Here is a 22,666-nt window from a genome sequence, read left to right as displayed (position 1 = left end):
CCTGGCAGAGGCAGGTTTCAGACCCAAGGAACCTGGCAGCAGACTACTCGGAAAGACTGAAACAGAACGCATGAGATACCCAGGAACTGATACAGAAAGATCCACAAGGCAAAGTGCTACCTTAAAACAGTTGCAGCCTTGGTTTGGGAGTAAAGTTTCTTTATTGCAACCAAAAATGAGTCTGTTTGATTATCTACCTACTGAGTGAAGCCACGGATTTCATTATTTACATAACATATGCATTCTGGATGGTTAAAGAAAGTTCTCCCTCGCAGTGGAAAGGGGAGTAAGAGAGGAGGGTCAAGTGCAATCCCACTTTTGGCTGCACATATTGCCAAACTGCTGGAAACTGTGAAAAACAAGAATGCATTCATGTGTTACTGTTATAATTTTTTAAAGCTATTTGTGTTTAAAAAAAAAAAAACAGTGGGGGTGCATATGGAAAACAGTTTGTCCTTCCAGATGTTTCTACAACTGTGCTTCTGGCTTGCGAACACATTTTTCCTTCTTTTAAAAAGTTGATCCAAATATCTGTTAGTCAACCTCCTCAACTTTACAGAATTGCTTTCAGTTCATAGAAAAGGCTTTAACCTTCACCTTCTCTAGCTTCAGTCCCACTATATGTTTATGACTATTTTTAAATAACCCAATTTGGGGCTGCTGTTGAAAGACCTTTAGAAGATCATGTATAAGAGGAAAGCTGGGGCGCCTGGGTGGCTCAGTCAGTTGAGCACCCGACTTGGGCTCAGGTCATGATCTCACAGTTTGTGGGTTCAAGCCCCGCATTGGGCTCTGTGCTGACTGCTTGCTCAGAGCCTGGCGCCTGCTTCAGATTCTGTGTCTCCTTCTCTCTCTGCCCCTCCCCCACTCACGCTTTGTCTCACTCTGTTTCTCAAAAATAAGTAAATGTAAAAAAAAAAAAAAAAAAAGAGGAAAGCCAAGCCATGGACCTTGAAGCTGAAGTGAAGAGAGGCCGGCACTGCATTCGCACGGAGTGCAGCGTTTTGGTCAACTGCGAACTGGAAAAGATCTGCAGCTCACAGAGTAGGAATGAGGGCACATCAGCGGTTTACGTGCAAGGACAGGAGGCTGCAGACGAAATCTGCAGGCTGTCAACACGGAAGGAGAGAAAGGGCTTCCTCTTCCATTTCCTCCCGTGGGATCTCTTCGGCTCACTTGGATATATTTACTCTAGAAGGAGGAAGTACTGGTACTCAGGAAATAAATAGCTGTGTGGATTCCCTTCAGAAAATGCGAGGAACACAAAGTTGATGGTCACGACTCCCCCGCCAGGGTGGCAAATGCCACGGCCCCTCCACCCTTCTGGCTCTCTCCTATTTTTTCCAGGCCTGCACACCATCCATGCCACCAGGCCGGGCATCCAAAGTGGATGCTCTTGGAAAGCCTGGCAGCCCTTGTGCCCCCTGATGCTTGCATTTCCCCGTCCTGCACACTTTCCACATCTTCAGTGAAGAAAGGGAGCCAGGAAGCAATGTGAGAACTGAGCACGAGACCTGGTTACAACACGCTCCGGGTAAGAGCACCCGGAGGCCTGGTTGCCTGTTCCTTTGGCAACACGGGGGCTCTGGAAAAGTCCTGGAGTCCTGTTTCAGTGGAAACTGAAATTAAAATAAGTCAGAAGATCCTCAAGAAAAAAGGGATAAAATCATGCATCTATGTATAAGGGTATGGATACAGACATAGACGTAGATCCATGTTAAGCACATGTATAAATAATCCCTATGCAGATGACCAAGCACTCACAGAGACCTTTATTCAGGGCTTCGGTGAATATGGGAACCAGTTATTCAACCAAAAAGCAATCGGATGGTGTAAAGACATAAAAATGAGCACAGAAAAACACACTGGGGTAAATTCTACTTCCTGACATTTTTATCGACAAAGGGCCAGTAGTCTATTGAACACTGGCAATAAGAAGCTTCAAATATATTCAGCATTAACGAAAGATAAATCCTAGGTTAGCGCCAAGACAGGAGCCACTCACTGTGAGGCCCTTCCGCCAGCTTCAAAGCTAGACAAAGACACATATTCTAAGGCCATACATTCAAAAGCAGAGAGGCAGAAATTGAAGAAGCTCGTGTGCAAAATGGAAAGCCATAGTGAACCCTCCACACTTAAACAACAATAATTGTTTAAAACAGAGTGTGAAGGGGCACCTGGGTGGCTCAGTCGATTAAGCGTCTGACTCTTAATTTCGGCTCAGGTCATGATCTCACAGTTCGTGAGTTTGAGCCCCACATAGGGCTCTGTGCTGACAGCAGGTAACCTGCTTGGGATTGTCTCTGCCTCTCTCTCTGCTCCTCCCCTGCTCACTCTCTTGCTCTCTCTCTCAAAATAAATAAACTTAAATAAAACAGTGTGTGAAAACCCACAAATCCTAAGAGAAAACCTAGCAAAGTAACCTCCTGTTTGGGGCCATTACTTATCTGGAACCATCAAGTAAAGGAGGGGGTGGGGAGGGGGGGACTTTGACCCCTTAAAAACTCAGAAAAGCTCTGAAATTTCTCTTTAACCATTCACATATGAGCGATCCTCCAAATATTAACTGTTTTCCAATTACTAAACTAAAGTGAATGGAGTTAACAATTCTCTGTGATCATTCATTCAGTCAATTAATACTTATTGAGTGCCAATTTGGGTGATGGACAAGACCACTACAAGCCGTGTAGAGCTCACAGTTAGGACTCCATGGGCAAGACAGCCCCCATCAGCCTTTGGTTGCAGTGAATGGACAGAACAGAGAATTAACCCTAGGAAGCTTCCAGTCACATAAACCCACCTCCGGAGAACATGCCACCACTCACTGGTTATATTCTAAAATCTAGATTGAGCTCCCAGGTTTGGTATTTAGAGATCACCTTCCCGTGGAAGCAATGCCATCAATAACGCTTGGGTCCTCAGGTCAATCCAGAGGTTGGGTTTCCCTGTATTCTGCTGCAATGTGATTTAAAGAGGTTTCTGGTTACCCCAGGCCCTTCCAATCAACAGGCTTAAAGTATGGTTTATGATCCTGAGGCTGCTACTGTGATTGGAACGGTCGACACTGGAGCCTGAAGTCTGCAATGCCGGGATGGGCAAGAGGCCGTAAATGCCTGGTGGGTGGGCGGGCTGCCACCCTGCTCTCTCAATCTGTCTCCAGGACGAGGGAATGGGAACGGAGGTAGAATCCCCCGAAGGTGCTTATGAGGGCAAGAATTACATTTGGAATAGCTCATTTGCACATCACACAGAACGAAGGCATTGGTTCTGGCCAAGGCTATGCACATTTCACATCATCGTTACTGAGGAATCACCACTCACGCGTTTCCTGGTTATTTCAGGAGGTATGATTGTGGTTTTCCATTCTTCCCTTTTTAAGGCACACGATTTTTCAGCAGTGATCCCAGCACTCATAGCGTTTAAAGTACATTAACTTCTATTAATGTTTAAATACCACTTTTCATGCAGCTTCATTGGCCCTCATCTTCCCTTCTAGACCCCCCAAAATTATCAACTCAGAATCTGACTAGGAAAACAATAACTTCAGCTCAGGCCCTTTGTGTTCAAACCATGGCACGGATAGATGTGAGGTTAAAAATAGAAAAAGAAGCTATTCTAAATAAGACCATGAGTCTCCAAGACACTTTTCTTTACAACAATTTTCTTTATGTTTGGAAATAAGGGAGTGAAACATACGACATCGCAGCTACTGCCTGAAGGAAGTCATTTACTGGCTCTGGGACAAGGTTCAGCAAGATCTTTCTTACAATTCATTAAGGGTACCCTTAGGTTATACATGTTCGGGAAATGTAGGTGCTTTCGCAGTAATCATCCCGAATTATCCAAATAAAAATACTGTTTCAGTCTTCGTTCTGGAGTCTCTATATGAAATATAATGTTCTCTGAAACAAATGTCTACCCTTTACTCTCCTCCATCACTGCACCTCAGAGTATGTGAACGTTTACAGATCATTGTGTCAGTTGTTTTCCTTCACACAGAGCTGGGATGGGGTGCCTCCTGAATACTGTCCCTAGGGTTTCCAGAGCTTTTGTGCGGCTCCCTGTAGAACCCTGACAAATTTTCTCTCTGAAGAGCCCATGAGATGAAAGATCTCAAACTAAAGCCTCAAGATGTGGGAAGTATGGTGCTCGTATCTGACTCTCTCCAGTAAAATCCCTGCTTGGAGACATCCACTCCAAATGCCTCTAAGGAAACAGAGCACCTGATCAGAATGAGGAAAACAAAATGCCACAGTGGCTGGCTGAAATGCAGAGAACAGCAGCCTAGCCTGGACCTAGGTGCCAACTGAACACAGGGACCCAGGAAGGTCTGCAAAGCAATGCCCCTCCCCCCATCTTGTCCCACAGAAGGTGCTAGCCCACGTGGATCTCATAGAACGGTGATTCCCCAGGAATGCTTGTGCCACAGCAGTACCGGGGTCCCATGGAAACTGTTAGAAATGCCAGGTTTCAGGCCCACCTCAGACCTATTAAATCAGAAACTCTCGGGGTGGCCCAGAAATCTGTGTTTTCACAAGCCCTCTAGGACTTGTGGATACAAAGTCAAGTGTGTAGGAGCACCTGGATGGCTCAGTTGGTTAAGCGCCTGACTCTTGATCTCAGCTCAGGTCATGATCTCTGGGTTCCTGAGTTCAGGATTCTCTCTCTCTCCCTGCACCCACCGGTGCTCGTGCCTGTGAGTGCACGTCCTCTCTCTTTCTCTCTCTCTCTCTCAAAATAAATAAATTTTTTAAACCACAAATATTTAAAAAAAAAAAAAAGTCAAGTTTGTAAACCACCATTACAGGACTAATTAAAATCACCATAGTATGGTCTCTCTTCCAGGCCTTATTTATAATTGGAGAATGAGAGATCTTTTCCTCCTCCAAAAGAAATGTCAAGAATTCAGCAGGTCAAGGAATGTCACGAGGAGATTTGGGGGCTTTTCAAGGCCCAATTTACCACCACTCCTCCCTGTTCATTTCAGCTTTAGGGATTTTGATCATGGACACCAACAGAGGGAGAGGACAGAACGTCAGAAATGGATCCACTCCACCCCAGAGCCAGGTATATGCTGGATGGCCTGCTGCTACATAAACATCACTTCCAAATAAGTAAGGAACACGAATAGTAATTGTAATGAACCATACAGATCAAGAAAACCCGCCACATTGTCTCCAACAAAACAAAGCCACCACTAAACCTTCACGGCTTTCCCAAGCTAGTGGCCATTTATGAGAGACCACACAAAATTCAACAATAACATGTTAGTCCATACATAAGTTTAAACTTCAGAGCAAATGCTTTTCAATCACTAAAACTCTTGGCTACTTATAGAAAAAGAACATTTTAACAAATTTTTCCCCTAAAATGAATTTTCAATCCTCTGATAGAGACCCATGGTCTATTCTTCGGCAACACAGCCACGGATTTTTTAATCGAGCGCTAGGAATCTTTCCATTAAAAAAAAAAAAAAAAACCAAACCTCATTCACAAAGCTTCAGAGTACAGCCACAGGTTGTTCGGATTTTGCTTCCCAACACAGTTCAAATCTCAGAAGATGAGACTTTATAAAAGCAGCAGCGACAACAAAAAGCATTCCACAGAAGGTCTAGAAGTCAACTGTAGAGCAGAAAGGACCTTTCTGCACAAAATACGTGTCTGTAACTGGCCTACGGCCACCAAGCCTCTCCTGCCTTTCTGAAGCCAAAGGAAAACTCAGGCACTATTCGCCTATATCATTATTAGTCACTTGATACTCAGGAAACCAGTTCTGTGTCTTCTGGGACAACTGTCCTCATTGCAAAGTGGGTACTGCTGGGTAATCAACATTATTTTGCTCTGCCTTGATTTGTAGTATCATATCCTCGTTGCTATTTTTTCAGCCTTAAAACCCAGTCATCGTAAATCTAGCTGCTTCTCTCTTTAGTGGTAATTAGCATTAGTCATAAGCCAAAAAATGATTCCACATAAGAAATAAAATAAACACAACCCTTCTTACCTTTCATGCCAAACTTGGAGTGTCTTGCCAACTTCAGCAGAAACAGCATCACCAGCAGACAAAATCCCACCACAGACGCAATGACCACCACAGCATAGACCTAGAGGAAAGGAAGGGAGGGCCGTTATGACCTTGCTCATTTGGTTCCTTACATCCAGATGATGGTGATAATGACGATGACAAGTTCATATTTGCTACTTGTCCTGCCAGGAACCTTGTGTCTACCAACTCCCTTATTCCTCAACAACCCTACAATGGAATATGTAGGTCTTATTACTATCCTTACTTTACAAATGAGAAAATATAAGTTAAAGCTTATAAAAATATCAGTGTAATTGATATTATGGAGACACAGAGATACATTACTCTCTCCCCATCTGCCTATCCTCCTACCTGCCTTACCTGAAGAGAGAAGAGAAAGTATATGAAATTTGAATGACAAACTACTGTTATTTCTGAAGCGATGAAAGATACAGTGGGGTTCATTTTGCTATGCTCTCTACCATTGTGCATGTCAGAAAGTTGTCCGTAACAAACAGATTTTTTTTTTCTAAGTTGGCTGTTGTGGCTCTTAGAAACCAGAGTCCCCTGGAGCTGTGACTAGGCCCAGAAGGGAGCAGGAGGGGCCCCTGCCGGTGAGTTTATTTGTGAAAGCTCATTAAGTTGCAGACTTATGATTTGCACACATTTGTGCATGTACGATAGAGGTCAATACAAAGTTTTTTTAAGCCTAAAAACGTAATTCTAACACGTAGATTATACAAGTAGAGAGAGTAGTTGCAGATGTACGTGAATCCTGCCACCACCCGAAGCGAGATCACAGAGGCACAAGTGTGTAATGTTAATGAAGTACATATTAACATTTGAGAAACCAAGATAGAAGCAGGACGATGCATCTCCTTCCATTCCTGCTGCTCACCCCAAGGTCCTGCTCCCATGAAAAGTGTGACTTTCTAAACCAGGAAGTGGCCAATTTTGGCTGTAAAGGGTCAGACAGTAAATGCTTTAGGCTTTGGGGGCCATAGAGTCTCTTTTGCAACCTTTCAACTGTGCTGGTATCCAGTGAAAGCACCCATAGACAACATGTAAGCAAATGGGCATGCCTGGGTGCCAATAAAACTTTATTTACAAAAACATATGACTGTAGTTTACAGACTCCTTTTCTAACCTGTCTTGGGGGTCCACACTTAACTAAATGCTTAAGCTTCTTTGTGGCATTTAATCTGCATAATAATCCTTAAGAAAGATACTATTATCTCCATCAGTGGTAATCACTGATGCTGTTTACCAAACATTTCTGTTTCTCCCTGTGTTTCTCTTTGGAGGATTCACTGCCTGGCTTCCTCGTGGTAAGCTGGGTACACGTGACCAGTTCTGGCCAATGAGGTAAGACTTGCATCCCTGACAGTGGAGGATTCCACTGCTACTGTGAGATCTTAGACTGAGGCAGTGCTTCTCAACCAGGGATAATGCTGCGCCCAGGGGACATCTGTCGATTTGGGATCGTCACAAGTGGGGGAGGGTGCTGCTAGCATCTAGTGGGTCAAGACCAGGGATGCTGCTAAACATCCCATAATGCCTAACAGCCCCCACAACAAAGAGCCATAATAATAACGGCATAATGCCAAGGCCGACAACCCTGCTCTCACTGCTTCTTTCTCTGGGCCTTCATAAATGCTAACTTTCCAAAAGTAGCTTCCTGTCCACCTAGTCTTAGAATGAGGACAAGGCTGACAGAACTCCCAGTGAATACACACAATGAAGCAAGAAAAGAACGTTTGCTGTCTGAAGCCACCAAGATTTGGGGATTTTTGTTACTGCAGAGCTTATGCTGACTGATGTACCCACCTCAGAGTGAGAGGCAGTACAGAGTAGAGATTAGGAATATGAGTTCCTCATGAGTTTAAAATTTAGATTCACCACTTATTAGGTGCTTGGCCTCAGGATTACTTAATCTCTAAGCATCTCACGCTCTTCTTGTGTGAAACAGGGAATATAATCACACTACCTAGCAGGTTCTTTAAATCCGTAGTGAGTTAATGCAGATAACGGGTTTGGAACAGAGTCCACCACAATAGATAAGAAACTGATTTGGCTATGATGATGATAAAACAGGTTTATAAAAAATTAAATATGCCACCCAAGATCACATCTTCCAAGCTTGGGATTCGAATTGAAGTCTGTCCAAGTATAAAACCTATGATTTATCCATGATTTACTCTTTATACTATTTCTCCAAAACACATGGCTGAGAGGGAAGGCAGGATAATCAAAACACATGGCTAATCCTCCCATGACACCTTCTCTGATGTCATATGGGGACAGCGTTAAAGAAGGCACAGGAAAGGGCATGCGCCAAGGCCTTGGCCAGAACGGAACAAAGGTGTGAGCATTCTCTCCTCTGGCACTGCGGTTGTAAGTGGCTCTCCCACAGAACACCTCTGCGAGTGTCTGCGTGCAGACTTAACTCTGTCTCTGCAGCCCACATACAAACAGAACGGCTCTGATTCCTAAAAGCTTAATGATGGATCAACGTGCTCTAACTAAGACTATTTCCCTCAAACGTACCTAATGATTTGGGGTGTTTTTTACATGTTCATTTTATTTTTGAGAGAGCATGAGCTGGGGAGGGGCAGAGAGAGAGGGAACAGGGGATCCAAAGTGGGCTCCTGCTGCTGACGGCAGGCAGCGAGCCCATCAAGGGGCTCAAACTCAGGAACTGTGAGATCACGGCCTGAGCCAAAGTCAGATGCTCAACGAACTGAGCCACCTGGCGCCCCCGGGGTGGGTTTTTCATCTTTATTTCTAACTATCATTTTCATGGGAAAGAGCTCATAGTATTATAGCTCTAAGTTTCTCTTATTATTAAATTTCAAACTTTTACAGCTAGAAGGGGAATAACTGCAACAACAAGTTCAAATCCTATTTTAAAGATAAGGAAATGGGGATGGACAGATGTTAGGGGACTTGCCCTATGTCCCCCCAACCTCTCTGTGGGACCACAGACAGTCTCTGACCCACTTTGGAAAGTACTTGACTGGCATGCAGAAGACTTGGCCCCTATGTTCATAGGGCACTTTGCCTTTACCAGCTATGAGAGGTAACAGATGCTTCGCTTCCGCAAGCCTCCATTTCCTTGGTACGTGGGGATAATAGTACCTACCCTGACCTCTCTATTTTGTTACAGAGTGTTTAAGTCAACCTGGAAAACGGGAATGGGTTCTACTGCTGGGAATCAGTTAGTGATCTACTAGCAACTATTGAAACCTACTGAAGCAACTCTAAATGCAAAGACTCCTTTAATAAACAAAGGATCCCATGACAATGAGAAGAACTGTTTTCCCAACAATGAATTGTTTGATGAAGTTTCATGTACCATGCGTATGTTGGGATGCGGGTGGTCTTTATGTGGGAGACAAGTAGGGGTAAATGTATTTGTTTGTTTAGTTGGCTGGTTAGTTGTTTGGTTGGCTGGCTGGTTTGCGGGCTGGTTGGTCGGTTGGTTGTTTGGTTGGTTAGTTGATTGGTTGGTTGATTGGTTGGTTAGTTGCTTTTTATCTGAGGGTATCTCTCAGCATAGAACAAGGGGTCATTCCACTCAAAAAATCCAGCAAGGTGCATGAGGAGCACTTGTTGCACCAGAAAGGAGAGTGTCTGAGGCTGTCTTCCAAACGCTCTAACACCTTTAACTTTTCTATCAGTTCCCTGACTCTGAAACTCTCCTAATCTAACAATCCTCCCTGTGATCAGGGACTGTTCATGTATCAAATAACTGATCAACATTTAATTTTTACATTTTCTTTAAAGTCTATAAAGCATTTTCTTGCATCTCTCATACAGATTTCCAGGGACCTCAGGTGGACCTGTAATGTACCAACTTTCAACAAAGATGACTTTCACTGATTTTGCCTTCCAGCGGCCCTACTGTGGACAGTTCAGCCATCACTGAGATATGCCAAATAGGGGCTTAAATTTCTCATTTTCGTCTCAAAAGAGAAAACTGAAGTTGACACGTAATTTTTGGTAACTGGGAGACACACATACCTGTGGGGCTAACACACACTCCTTGGATTCCTTATGTACACAAACAACTTTCTCAAACCACGAAACATTAAGTGGTTTGGTATGAGAATAAACTGAAGCGATTGCACAAGGCAGGAAGCAGAAAACATTCTGCAGCTGATTTGTTTTTCCTTGCTGTTTCAATGCATTGCATATCATCATCTCTGGAAATGTGTGTGTGTGTGTGTGTGTGTCTCCATGTACTTACTAGATATGCATATTTTGAGTCACAGCTGAGATACATCTGTTACGAGCCTCCAGCTCCCACCACCAGGGCCCTGGTCTAAACATACATCACATCTCTTTATTACCACTCCAGACCCTCACTAATCACACTGCCTCCAATCTCACTGTTCTGCAACCCATTCCACAGCATTTGCCATTACTCTGATCAGTCTACAATTTTTATTATCTCCTAGGTGCCAGATACTATTTGAGGGACGAGGGACACAGCTGTGAAAAACACTGACCAGGTTGCCTGGACTTAGAAAGTCACTAGAGAATCTAGGGAAGGGAAAAAAGACATTAAACAAGTAAACAATAAATAAACAAGGGAATTAAAGACAATGACAACTGCTCAGAAGAAAATGGAACATGGCAACGGCTGCCTGGTAGCTAAAGCCATGGGATGACTGTGGGGAAGTGTGTGTCTTAGAGAGGGAACAGCGAATGTAAAGGGTGTGAGGCAAGAGTAAGCCTGGATGGAGCATGTGGAAGATCATTAAAAAAGACAGGTGGTAAAAACAAGGGCAGGATGGAAGGTGAAGACAGAGACACAGACATGGACAAGATATGCAGGGCCCCTTGTCTTTCACTTGCATTAGGAAGGCTCTGAGAATGACAATAAAAGTGATCTGATGTGTGCTCTTCACAGGTCACTCAGGCTGCTGTATGGAGAAAGGGCGGGAGATCACAAGATGGGAGAGGAGGGATGGGTAAAGGCCACGAAGGTCATCCAGGAACAAGCAACCGTGGTAAACTTCCTCCTTGAAGGGCCAGATACTAAATATGTCCCACTTTGCAGACCACACAGTCTTTGCTGCAGCTACTCTAGCCGTCACTCTAGCACAAAAGTAGCCACGGACAATACGTAAATGGGCATGACTGTGTTCCAATAAAACTTTATTTATGGACACTGACATATGAGTTTCAGACAATGTTCATGTGTCACGAAATATCATTCATTTGTTTTCTTTTTTTTTTTTTAATTTTTTTTTCAACGTTTATTTATTTTTGGGACAGAGAGAGACAGAGCATGAACGGGGGAGGGGCAGAGAGAGAGGGAGACACAGAATTGGAAACAGGCTCCAGACTCCGAGCCATCAGCCCAGAGCCTGACGCGGGGCTCGAACTCCCAGACCGCGAGATCGTGACCTGGCTGAAGTCGGACGCTTAACCGACTGCGCCACCCAGGCGCCCCTCATTCATTTGTTTTCAAACCACTTAAAAACGTAAAAGCTCTTCTTAGCCTGCCGATGGTACAAAAGCAGGTTGGGAGCTGGACTTGGCCCACGGGCCATAATTTGCCAACCCCAACGGGGTTGGCCTGGGCCTGTGGCAGTGGAGGTGGGAGATACAAATGGTTCTGGAGTTTATAAGGAGGCGGAGCTCATGGCACAAGGGACTGGGTGCTCGTGACAAGTGAGGAGAAAAATGAAGGAAGCTGTTGGCGTTGGGTCTCAGCAGCTGACAGATCAACCCCACAGGAGCCCCGGGGCTCACACGCGCCCCCTTCAGGCTCCTCCCTGCATAGTCAATCTAATCCCCTGGCTCTGTGTTTTAAAACCACATGACCTGGCACAGCCTCCACTCCAACCTTGCCCCTGACAGCCACCTTTATGCTTCACACACCTTACCTTCCGGTCAAAACCATTTTCCGGGCTGTGAGCTCTTGTTCACACACTCAAAATGCCCTTTCCCTTTGGTTCCTGTCGGTCTACATGCCCACCATCCTGCACAGCTGGAAAATGCCACCTACCCCACAAAGACACCTCTGGCTCTCCCAGCGGGAAGGAGCCGAGTGCCCGCCCCTCTATTTCCATTGCTCGCATCCCATTGCTGCTCTACCTGAATTGTAGGTGCCGGTATTTCATTCACATCTCAGGGCTCCGACTGAAGTATAAACTACAGGAGCACAGACCTGATATTCACTCACATTTTTATATCTGCTCACTGCCAGTCGCTTCCGGAACCTACTAGAGTCCTTAAATTTAGTGGGCAATGAGACTTTTATTAAAATACTGGACAAGACAGGTGCGACGGTGTGGGAGACAGGAATAATTACACATGTCCCTAAATGAGACACTGCCCAGTTCACTAGAAAGTGATAATCTTTTAAAGGACAGACATTTAAAATAAGAACCACGAGTAACCATAGTGGCACATGAAAGGGGAAGCAAGGAAGTCAGAGGCTATCTAGCACGTTTATCACTTCTCTTAATTCTTCCAAACGTCAACACCCAATCCACACTGCACAGTGAAAATGTCGTGTGCTGAAGTAGTTCCATCCCTCCAACATTTAAGCATCTCAAGTGCTCAGAGCCAATCTAAGAAACAGCGACTGATGGCCACTCACCGAAAGATGTTCCCGACCGCTTTTGTCCGCCACATCTGTGGAAGGGATTTCGTTACTTCTGTTCGTGGTGTCCCCAATGTCATTCGCTGCAGTCCCATAATCTTAAATTGGAGAAATGGGAAAGAGAAGGAACCATGAAGTTGTCACTAGGCTACCAACAAACATGAGGTCACAGTATGACCCAGAAAAATGAAGCAAGACAAATCATAAACATAAGATTCCAAGCCACTGTCAGCCGGCTGGGGGATAGGGTCGGGGCGGGGGGGTGGTGCATGGAACATGACCCAGCTCTTGGGTTAAAGCCACCGTAGTGCTGGGATTGCATGATGCTCACATTTTACACAACCCAGATCTTTCCATCACTGGTTTGGCAGTCAAATTCTAAACCAGGTTTAGGGTTTTATTTTGTAGGTAAGAATATACCCTTTTTTTGATGAAGCATAGACTATAAATATGAAAAGGAATCGATCATCAAAGAGTCATACATTTATTGATCTGGAGGGGTCTTCAGATATGGAATCTGTCAGCTTTATGGCCAAAGAAAGTCATCTGAGCAGTTAAATGACCGGTCTAAGGTCAACTGGCAAGAAGGTGGCAGAACCTCAACAGGAACCAGCCTTGACATCAGCAAACACTGATTCCAGGGAACATGCACCTTATTTGGGTAACAGGCAACCACTCAAGTCGGGCTATGGACTGACTGAGCATTGACGTGAACTTGGGTACATGTAAGAACTTTTGTGAAAAGGTCTGACTGGGGGTGCCTGGGTGGCTGAGTCGGTTACGTGTCTGACTTCAGCTCAGGTCATGATCTTGTGGTCCGTGAGTTTGAGCCCTGCACCAGGCTCTGTGCTGACAGCTCAGAGCCTGGAGCCTGCTTCCGGTTCTGTGTCTCCCTCTGTCTCTGCCCCTCCCCCACTTACACTCTGTCTCTGTCTCTATCTCTCAAAAATGAATAAATGTTAAAAAAAAATTTTAAATAAAAAAAAGGTGTGAACTGTCCACATTTCAGTTTCAGAATTAACAGATAGGGAACTGCACCAACAGTGTTTAGCATTGTGAGAATATGTTCTCACATCACCATGTCTCAAATGTCATTGCCATCTTCTGAATCAATTTTAGTCTACACAGATCAGGATGGAAATAAACAATTGGTTGTGTTGTGTTTGTGTGTGTGTGTTTGTGTGTGTGTGGGGGGGGTAGTGAAAGTTTTTATTAGTAATATTACATGTAAAGAGTCATAGAACATTTTTGATAAACTTACTGCAAATAATGTTGCTTCTCGTTTGTTATTTTTATAATAGATCTGGTGACTGCAATTTCCATCTTACACAAACAACCTCATTAAGTCAGCCCCAGCCACACTTTCCTAGGGAGAACTATCATGCTGGCCTTGGGGCAATAAATTTAAATTATATTTTGATTAGCCGAGTGTTCCTTTGAATGTGAATAAAAAAGTAACAGAAAAAGCATTTATTTTCTGCTTGCTGTTCCAGTCTTACTCCAAAACTACTATTACCATTTTCATTTTAAATAGACTAGAACATTAATTTCTACCAAACACTAAGAGATATCATATATTTGCTAATTTTTGACCTCTTTATATTCTAATGAGCCACTCATACAAAATCAAATCATTAAAGTCTCTATAGTTTGATATCACGATATTTTTTGGCCCAAAGATCCAAAGTGGGACCGGAAGCCAATGGGAAGATAGCATTTTTAAAGTCTTGAACTTACTGGAAAGGAGTCCAAAACATTATTTTAAAATGTAAAATCACAATTCAAGTATACCTCTCTGTGACACAATTTGAGATACTCTTTCTTTAAACTGAATGGGGACAAATAAAAACAAAAATATGCAAATCATATGCACAAAATCATCTGAACAACAACTTGAAGGAAATACAGTTTAACATGCATAAAACAGGTAAAGATAATATGACTCCCTAATTAAAATTAGCTCAAGTTAAATACACACACATGTAACAAACATACAAATATAGAATCACTTTATAAAAATAAAATGTCAATGTGTACATAAAACTAAAGAATGGAATATTGAATATTTAATGACATTTTAACCAAGGTAACTTTTAATCAGTCTTAAATTTTGAGACAAGTCTTGAAATTGAGCTTGCCACTTCCCCCAAACAGAGGCAAGGCCTCCTGGTCATGAAGGAGGTCTGGAAATCTGTTAAAGATGGATTTTTCACCCCTAGTCAAACATCCCTGGCATCCCATTAAAATAGCAAAGTACAGAGGAGATATCCAGCTAAAAGCTAATGCAGTCCACCTTCTGGATTCTCCCTTTCCTCATTCCTAAGAGAACCCCATTTTATTCAAGGCTTCACTGACATTCTCTGAGGAAGCTGGTCTAAACTACAGAGATGGCTCCAGTTAGCCAAGGGTTAACCATTCCCTCTTAGCAGCAATGGAGGCAAGAATGGACCATGACCCACTGGGTCGTGAATCAGATTCAAGGAGGACTGATGGAGATTTCTGGGAAAGGTCCCTTTCTTCTGGAATGCTTTCAGAAGCTCTTCCATTTCTCCCAACAATGCGAGCAACAGCGGCCCCTCTGCCGGCATCATCTTAAAACCATGAGGGAAACCAGCTTTCCGTGAAGTGGGCACAGTGTGCAGGGGGGGCGTAAAGATGAAAAAACTTGGGTACCTGACTACATGGCTGAGCTGCTGATTTAACCAACCTAAAAACATGCCCTACTTTTGAGGTTCCTGTTTGTGAGCCAAACTTCCTTATTATACAAGAAACACAATTCTGAATTGGGTTTACTGTCAGAGCCAGAAACTGATACACCTCCCTTTTCTTGGTAGTCATGGCTTTTAAACAGGTAATTAGTTCCCAATTATAGAAACAAAATGTCTGTTACAGTGGAATGGATTCACTACTTCCAAGAACAGAGCATGAGAGAGAAAATGCTATTTACAAGCACTGTAAATACCAAGGGAAAACAGCCATCAATATTGAATGATTTTTGAAATATTGTGGCCTATGTAATGCTTGAAGTGTATATTTAACTGAGCTTAAAGGTCCTCTTTTAGTTGATTCATTTCATCTCAGACAAACATTTTGAAACAAATACAAAATAAAGACAACAGGATAGCTACCTTCATAAATTACATCAGGATAATTTGGGTTCGCACCTAAAAGGCAAAACAAAGCAAAGATTCGTAAGTATGCATTCAGAGTTAATACTAAGTATACCCACTAAAATGGGTTAAATATATATCGAGGATTTTACAGTTGAATAGGTTGTTTTATAGGATGGGTACACAAAACCTGAAACTCTTGGTTTGCTCCTTAGCTGTTTCCCTCCCCAGTCCCCAAAGCCCCCATCCCTTCAAAACAAGAAAAGAAAAGAAATCACTATAGCTGGACAAACTTCAGCGATCAATGCGTTATGACCGTTTCTATTATACCATTGGCCATTTTAACTGCATTTCTGGTACTTTTTTTCATTCCAGGGACAGACCATCTCCACACCATGTTCAACAACAAAAGATAAAGCCTCTGGTGGTTTGGGTGTTACTTGCAAAGTGTATTTTGGAAGGTCTATTTGCTTTCACAAACATGTTATTAACCAGCCTGAAATAATGATACTAATGCACGGTTTTGCTCTCTACTTGGTGTTGGGGGGGGAGGGGGGAGGGGGTTGCCAAGGCTTAATAAATAAACCTTTTCTTTGCCTTTAATATAACACAGAAAAATATATATACTTTCTCTATTGAAATGATTTATGTGTAAGAGATCACAAATAAACGTTACGTTTGTTATGTCAGGGACAAATGCAAAAGCATAGCCACTTAATTTGGGGGTGGGGGGGATTCTTTAGGCACCAAGACGATAGGAATACTCAGTTTTAAAATATTCCCGTGAAAATTTGCAAAAACGTGTTGATTTTTTTTTTAAATCTACATCAACAGGAACTGGTGACAAAACCAGCTGTTCCTTACTCTCCAATCAGAATGAACTGGGTCTCTACATGAAAGCCTACTTGGAAATAAAATTAAAACTTGATACAACCTTTACGTGATTAGGAAATAAATTTCCAATTCTACTTCCTCTCCTTTTAGCCTTCACGTACTTACTTGTAAACTATAAAGCTTATTCAGGTTTCATTTCATTTCTAAACCCTTAGCAGAAAAGTATCATTTCAGATATAGGGGAACTTGAGCCAATTTTCTGTTCGTGTATTCGCTAGGAAATAATCATAAGTTTGTCTAAATGAAGAACCAGATAAACACGGCCCTAACATTCAAAGCAGAATTTCAACACAGTTCAACTCACAGAATCTGTAGTTTAGCAGGGGAAACACTAAGTAGATGGTTGTGCATGTCAAGTCAGGGATGCTACATACTGCTGAGCATTCCATGCTTGGTATGACTCTAGGGGGCGCCATTTAGACTGTACTCTATGTGAACCGAAATACGAGTTGGCCCTGCGTCAATACATGCAAAGTCATCGATTCCAGTATATTTCAATAGTATTTTGAGTTTCAGTACCTCCAACACCACTTCAAAGTAGTCTTGAGTTACAATTTGTTAATATATACTGTCAGAATTGTTTGTGGTGGATATGCTCTTCCTGAGAAGGGCCTTGAAGGCTGCCTTGCAATTTGAGGGATAATTCGGTGGCTAAAGCAGCATAAAATCCCAGTGGTAGCCCTGGTGATGTCATATGCAGGGCACCCACCCACCTGCAGAAATCCTTTCCCTTTGCAAAGTCCTGGGAACAAAGGGTGTCCTATCGCTGTGACTATTGCATACCCCTACTGAAGGAAAGGTTATGTAATCCCAAGTGAGCAAGTCATTCTTTGAACTGCTCGGTAATCCATTACTTAAGAAGATCCCACTCTGTGCCCTCAATATAAAGGTCTGCACCTGCAAGGGTACCTGTCCACCAGAGTCTACACTCGCCTTCTAGACCTCACTTAAGGACCCAGGACCCAGATTTCCTTCCCCACACACCACACACACACACACTTCCTAGGACTAGCTAGCTTTTCCCCCGCATCTGTTAGCCCACAGGTGGCCACACCATCAGTCTGAGCACCTTCTGACCCAAGACCCAGGAGAGTGGTGAGGGCCAAGCAAGGGCAGGTGAGCTGAGGTGTCCATATGCACCCTCTTTGCCTCTCATCTACCTCTCACCATACAATCGGAGGCACAGGGCAGGGGCTATGACCAGGAACCAGCTCTACCAAAACCACTATGTTCCAGCATGGAAGTCCAAGAATCAGGGAGAATTTGATCCTCAAACCTACCCTTCCAGGTCATTATAAACATGTATTTTCCAAGGTAGATAGATAGAACTTATTTGATTTAGCAATTCATTAACTTGACTCATATTTTTAAAGTTATTGAATGCAAGTATACAGACTTTGATTTGTACTACGTTGACCCACCATCTCAGACTCTCTGAGACTGAGGACATAGTTTGTCCAAGAATGGGGGCTTTCCCCAGACGTAGGACTTTTGGTGTAAAAACTAGGAGTAGTCAGTCACCCCGATCTGTCCTCAGGTTCTCAGGGACCCCACAGAGACCACCTTCCTTTACACATGCAATCCCGTAGAAAGTAAAAAGACTGAGGATTCAGAGTCAGATTTATGTAGACCATACATTGGAAGGGCTGCAGGGACTGTGACTTATATACAGGTGTAATCAGCCTTGTCAGAGAAAGGGAACCCCCCTATTACTCACACAAGGCCCCCAGGAACATCCAGAACATCAGATCAAGTCAAGGCACCAGATATCAGGTATAGAAAAAGGATCTGGGGTGGGCTCAAAAGTAAACAGGTTAGCCCATAACCTGGAAAACTGATCTTTTTCCAGACTTAGAATTCGTATCGGTGGATGCCTTTCCTACCAAGTTCACCAGCAAAACCGTTAGGTCACATCTACACTGTCAGAAGACTACTATATTTTCCTAACTTCATTTTTTCGAGATGTATGAGAAGTACTGTCACTTTCCTTTCATTGTCAGGAATACTCAAATTTAGCGCAAGATTACAAAACTCACAGGAAGACAATGTGGGAGGAACAATAAGGTGTTCCGCCTCCCGCCCCCCCCGCCGCCCCGCCAACCATACCATACTGTGTCTGATGAAGGTCCACTCGCTACAATAAAGAAATGTCTCTGTGTACAAAGGTTTAAGAAGCCGGTGCCTGGGAAGATACACAGACCTAAAGTTTATGAAAAACAAGGGTCACGGCACTCCAGCTAATCCCAGCTCATCAAACACAGAATTTTGCTTCTAGCAACTTCTCAGTCAAGTTAACCTCCCGTCGTGTTTATACTCCAATTGTAGGGCAGTTGTTAACATGATGTTAAATGCAGACACGGGACAAAGTCACCACTTCTTTCTTAGACTTCTGGCAATGGTCATATTGGGAAAATATCCTGCCATGTTTAAGTCTAATTTCTAAGTGGCTTACATATGTTCATTATATATCATTATGTATAAGGGTAAAAATGCCTGTTTGAGATATTCAGGACTAAAAGGTGGACGAGGAAAGGCAAACAAAAGCTGGCCCAGAGAGAGTGAATGACTGGTGAATGAGTAATGTGCTTGCTTACACAGGGCATCTGAACAGAGTTCTGCTTCCTTGAATACCATCCCCGTAGCTCGTCAAGCAAGAAATCTCAGATTTAGGCAGCAGGAGGCGGCATTAAGCCCTAAAGCTTCATGTTGAAAACCACCGGAATAAAATATGGGAATTTCCAGAAAAAAAAATAAATAAATAAGGAAACTCAGGGACTCCATCAACCCCACTCCATTCCAGACAAGCAGCGGGCCACTTTCTACCCCCGCCCCCACCCCCCTCCCGGCTGGCTCCAGTGTGGAAACAGCAGCTACTCCCCAGCCCAAAGAAAGTGCACGCCAGGCACAAATGGTTGCTTGTCTCATGTTCCAAGTCCATTTGCTGAAGAGTTTGTGGAGGGTCGGCAGACGCTACACTCATTTGTGCTTGGCCCTTGACCTAAGGCGTGTTGTCAGGATTTGGGGACCACTACTAACAGGTGCAGCCCGAAGCACTCCCAGTGAAAACCCTGGGGACTGTCCTGTGGCCACACGCACTCCAGACAGAGCTCCAGATGGCGCGTGTGACGTCTGCACCTCCACAAGACAGACCTCAGGGACGTTAAAGGTTTCTAAGCATGGATGATACTGTCACTTTCTCCCCAACAATATCAAACCAAAGCCCCTCACCATCCTCCATGCTAAACTGCTTTTAAAGAGAGGGCTTTGGAGCTTCTATATTCTAATCTGTTATAGCTCATGAGTAAATCTTCTGACTCCATGTAAGTCTTTATGAGTAAAACTCCATGGCTTTTTAACTGTTAAGACTCCACTATTAAAGGAAAAGCACACATGTAGGATAAAGAAAAATTGTGGAAGGGCAGGTAGGCTTCGCTTTCCATCCCACTGCAAAGATGGAAGTAATGCTGGAGGCCAGGAGACACATCTGTTTCCTTCCTTTCAGCGTTCAGTTTCTCTCTAATGTCTTAAAAAAAAAAAAGAGAGAGACTTCTCTCTCAAATCTATTTTCAGACTCTGCTTAGTGTGATCGTGAAAAATATTTCAAAGAATTCCATATGATAAAGAAATAGCAAATGATTCATTCTTTTCAAATCGACCGTCCCGTCCTTGGTTTGTCAACAGTGTTGTCTAACTCGTGGAAGTCCCTCCTTCTGACTTCCAGATACCTCTCCTCTTCCTTTTCTGAACGGCAGGGCCCCAACACACTAGGGGTTCGGATGTCCGGGTTTCATTTTTGGCTGAACCACTAACGTGCTATGCAGCATCAGGGGGTCTCTTCACTTTTCCTGTGACAAAGGAATGTTCCATACCTCAGGAGAGGATAACAGCATTGGCTCTGGCAACCCGTCAGGAGCTTTGGGAAGCATAATTAATTAACGTTAGTACTCTTGAGACCTAAAGAACTATTTAAGTATAAATCTTAATTATCACGATTATTAAGAGCCTATAGCCAAACCATAGTCTTCTCGGTTATTTAAGACAGAAAAGCAGGTCAAACTTTCCTTTCCTTCCGCTCCCAGGACAAGAAACAGGTCCCGACAAAGGGCCAGAGAGCGAGTCGTGGGGGGGCTTTATATTTTCTTAAAGTGTAACATTTAGAGAAATTTCCTCTCCCTACATTCTTTGGCCCAAGTACACCAAATCTAAATCTGCCAGTTTGGGGGCAACTCTAAGTACTGCAGAGAGCTCCAGTTCATCCAGACGTCATGAATCTCTTGATAAAACAGCACGAATGAGAAGCTGTGGGGAAAAATCTTCCAATATTTATAGTTTGCTCCCGACGCACACTGTGCATAGGAGGCAAGTGCTCCCGAATTAGGAAGCATAAGTCACTCACTCCCACTGCTTGTGTGAATGAGCATTCTTGAGCTGTGACATTCTTCCTGAATGAGTGGGCCACAGAGACACTCTTTATGTACTGCCTGAAGAATGGGAAGCTTTAGAGCACGGGTATTTTATCACCCAGTGCTCGGGCTAGGCTTGTGCCAAGCCTAAAGTATTAATCACTCGGGGGAGATTTCGATAAAAGAATCTACCCTTGAACAATCAACATGTTCACAATGATGGAAATAGCCGACCTTGAAAATTCTTGAAACTCATGCCGGCTGATCCCAAGACGCTGGCGAAGGCCCCACATTTCTTCCTGGTGACACTCACAAGCGATCTCTCTGCCATTAATTTCTGGTCATAGTTCTACTTGAAAACACACACTCACCACTTCTAACCTTCACCCAGTCTTCACGCACACCTTCGTGTTCCCGAGAAGGCTTTTCCAAGGACAGCCATGTAGTGGATCAATTTCATCTTAGGTAAGTCTTATTTCTGTCCTATCAGCTAACTAGGATACAGCAGAATTTTGGGAGACTCCCCAGAGAGTCCCGCCTTCCCTCTGTGAGTGCCACACCAGGTTTCTCCTTTATCCAGTCTCCCTAAGCCTCCTGAAGCCAACACATTGAGTTCATCCTACCTTTTGCCAAACCCAATTAGAGTGCATCTCTGTGCACAAACTCTTCTGTATTTTTATCATTATTACTCATCGATATCCACAAGGAGTCAGTACAGCCATCTTGGCAGATGCCTATGCGGTCCTTCCAGTGGTTTCCCCCAGGTTCCGCAGGGCAGAAGGGAACCCCCCTCACTAGGCAAAGTGTGGTCCGGGACCTGCAGCATCAGCTGGGAGGTGGTCAGAAATACAAAATCTGAGACCCTTCCCCAAATTCATGAGATCAGAATCTGTGTTTTAGCAGGATCTCCAGGAGAGCTGTATGCTCACTGAAGTCTGAGAAGCCCTGATTTATAACTCCGTGAGAAGTTTGACTGAAGTCAAAAGACCTCAGTGGGCATAGAAGATGGCCATTTTACAATGAAACATAAAGCAAGCCTAAAAAATAGCTAGATACCCAAACACCGAGGGGGGTGGGTACTTTCTGGCAGTGACCGCGATAAACATTAGGGGTGAGGGCAGGAGACGTCTTGTCCCCGTGGCATACCTCTGAGGGGGAAGGAACTTGGACACCAGAAGGAGCTTACATTTTCCTGCCCTCTCCAGGAACCAAACTGTGACTTAGTTTTCTCCTTAGAGCGCCAAGTCTAGAAAGTTCGTGTAGTCAAGTGGCAGTCTTGAGGTCTTCTCTGGGCAAGCCTGAGCCTCTGGGTAAGGGAGGACAAAGCAGTGCTGAGAGAAAAGCAGTTCTGGGTAGAAAGTTTCTCCCTAATGGCCACAGAGGACAAACACAAAGCGAAGTGAGGAATGGGTACGTTGTTAGTGATCTGCTCAGTGCCCACTAAAGAGAGAATAACACTGCAGAACTCACAAAGGAGATGAATGAAAGCTGGACCCATGTCCTTTGAAACCTCTGCTTCACACTGAGACTTTTGAGGTCCCAAAGAAGACAGAAGGTGCTCATTCAGGACTTACACAGAAGTTTCCACATAGCCATGGGGCCTCCCCCACAGCACTCT

General features: G+C 43.8%; 1 protein-coding gene across 6 annotated transcripts in view; it reads right to left on the bottom strand.

Annotated features, from left to right (window-relative positions):
- Window positions 1-22,666, bottom strand: part of NTRK2 (neurotrophic receptor tyrosine kinase 2) — a 338,528-nt gene that overhangs the window by 257,079 nt on the left and 58,783 nt on the right. For all 6 annotated transcript variants that reach the window (XM_043565698.1, XM_043565699.1, XM_043565700.1 and 3 more), the window contains 3 exons: window positions 15,770-15,805; window positions 12,639-12,739; window positions 6,002-6,101 (listed from right to left, as the gene is read on the bottom strand). In XM_043565698.1, the coding sequence (XP_043421633.1) occupies window positions 6,002-6,101; window positions 12,639-12,739; window positions 15,770-15,805 (237 nt within the window). The remainder of the gene's footprint in view (window positions 1-6,001; window positions 6,102-12,638; window positions 12,740-15,769; window positions 15,806-22,666) is intronic.

Source organism: Prionailurus bengalensis, chromosome D4, assembly GCF_016509475.1.
Source record: "Prionailurus bengalensis isolate Pbe53 chromosome D4, Fcat_Pben_1.1_paternal_pri, whole genome shotgun sequence".
Lineage (NCBI taxonomy): Eukaryota > Metazoa > Chordata > Mammalia > Carnivora > Felidae > Prionailurus > Prionailurus bengalensis.
The sequence above is the reverse complement of the archived record's forward strand: the minus strand, read 5'-3'. Positions and strand labels throughout refer to the sequence as shown.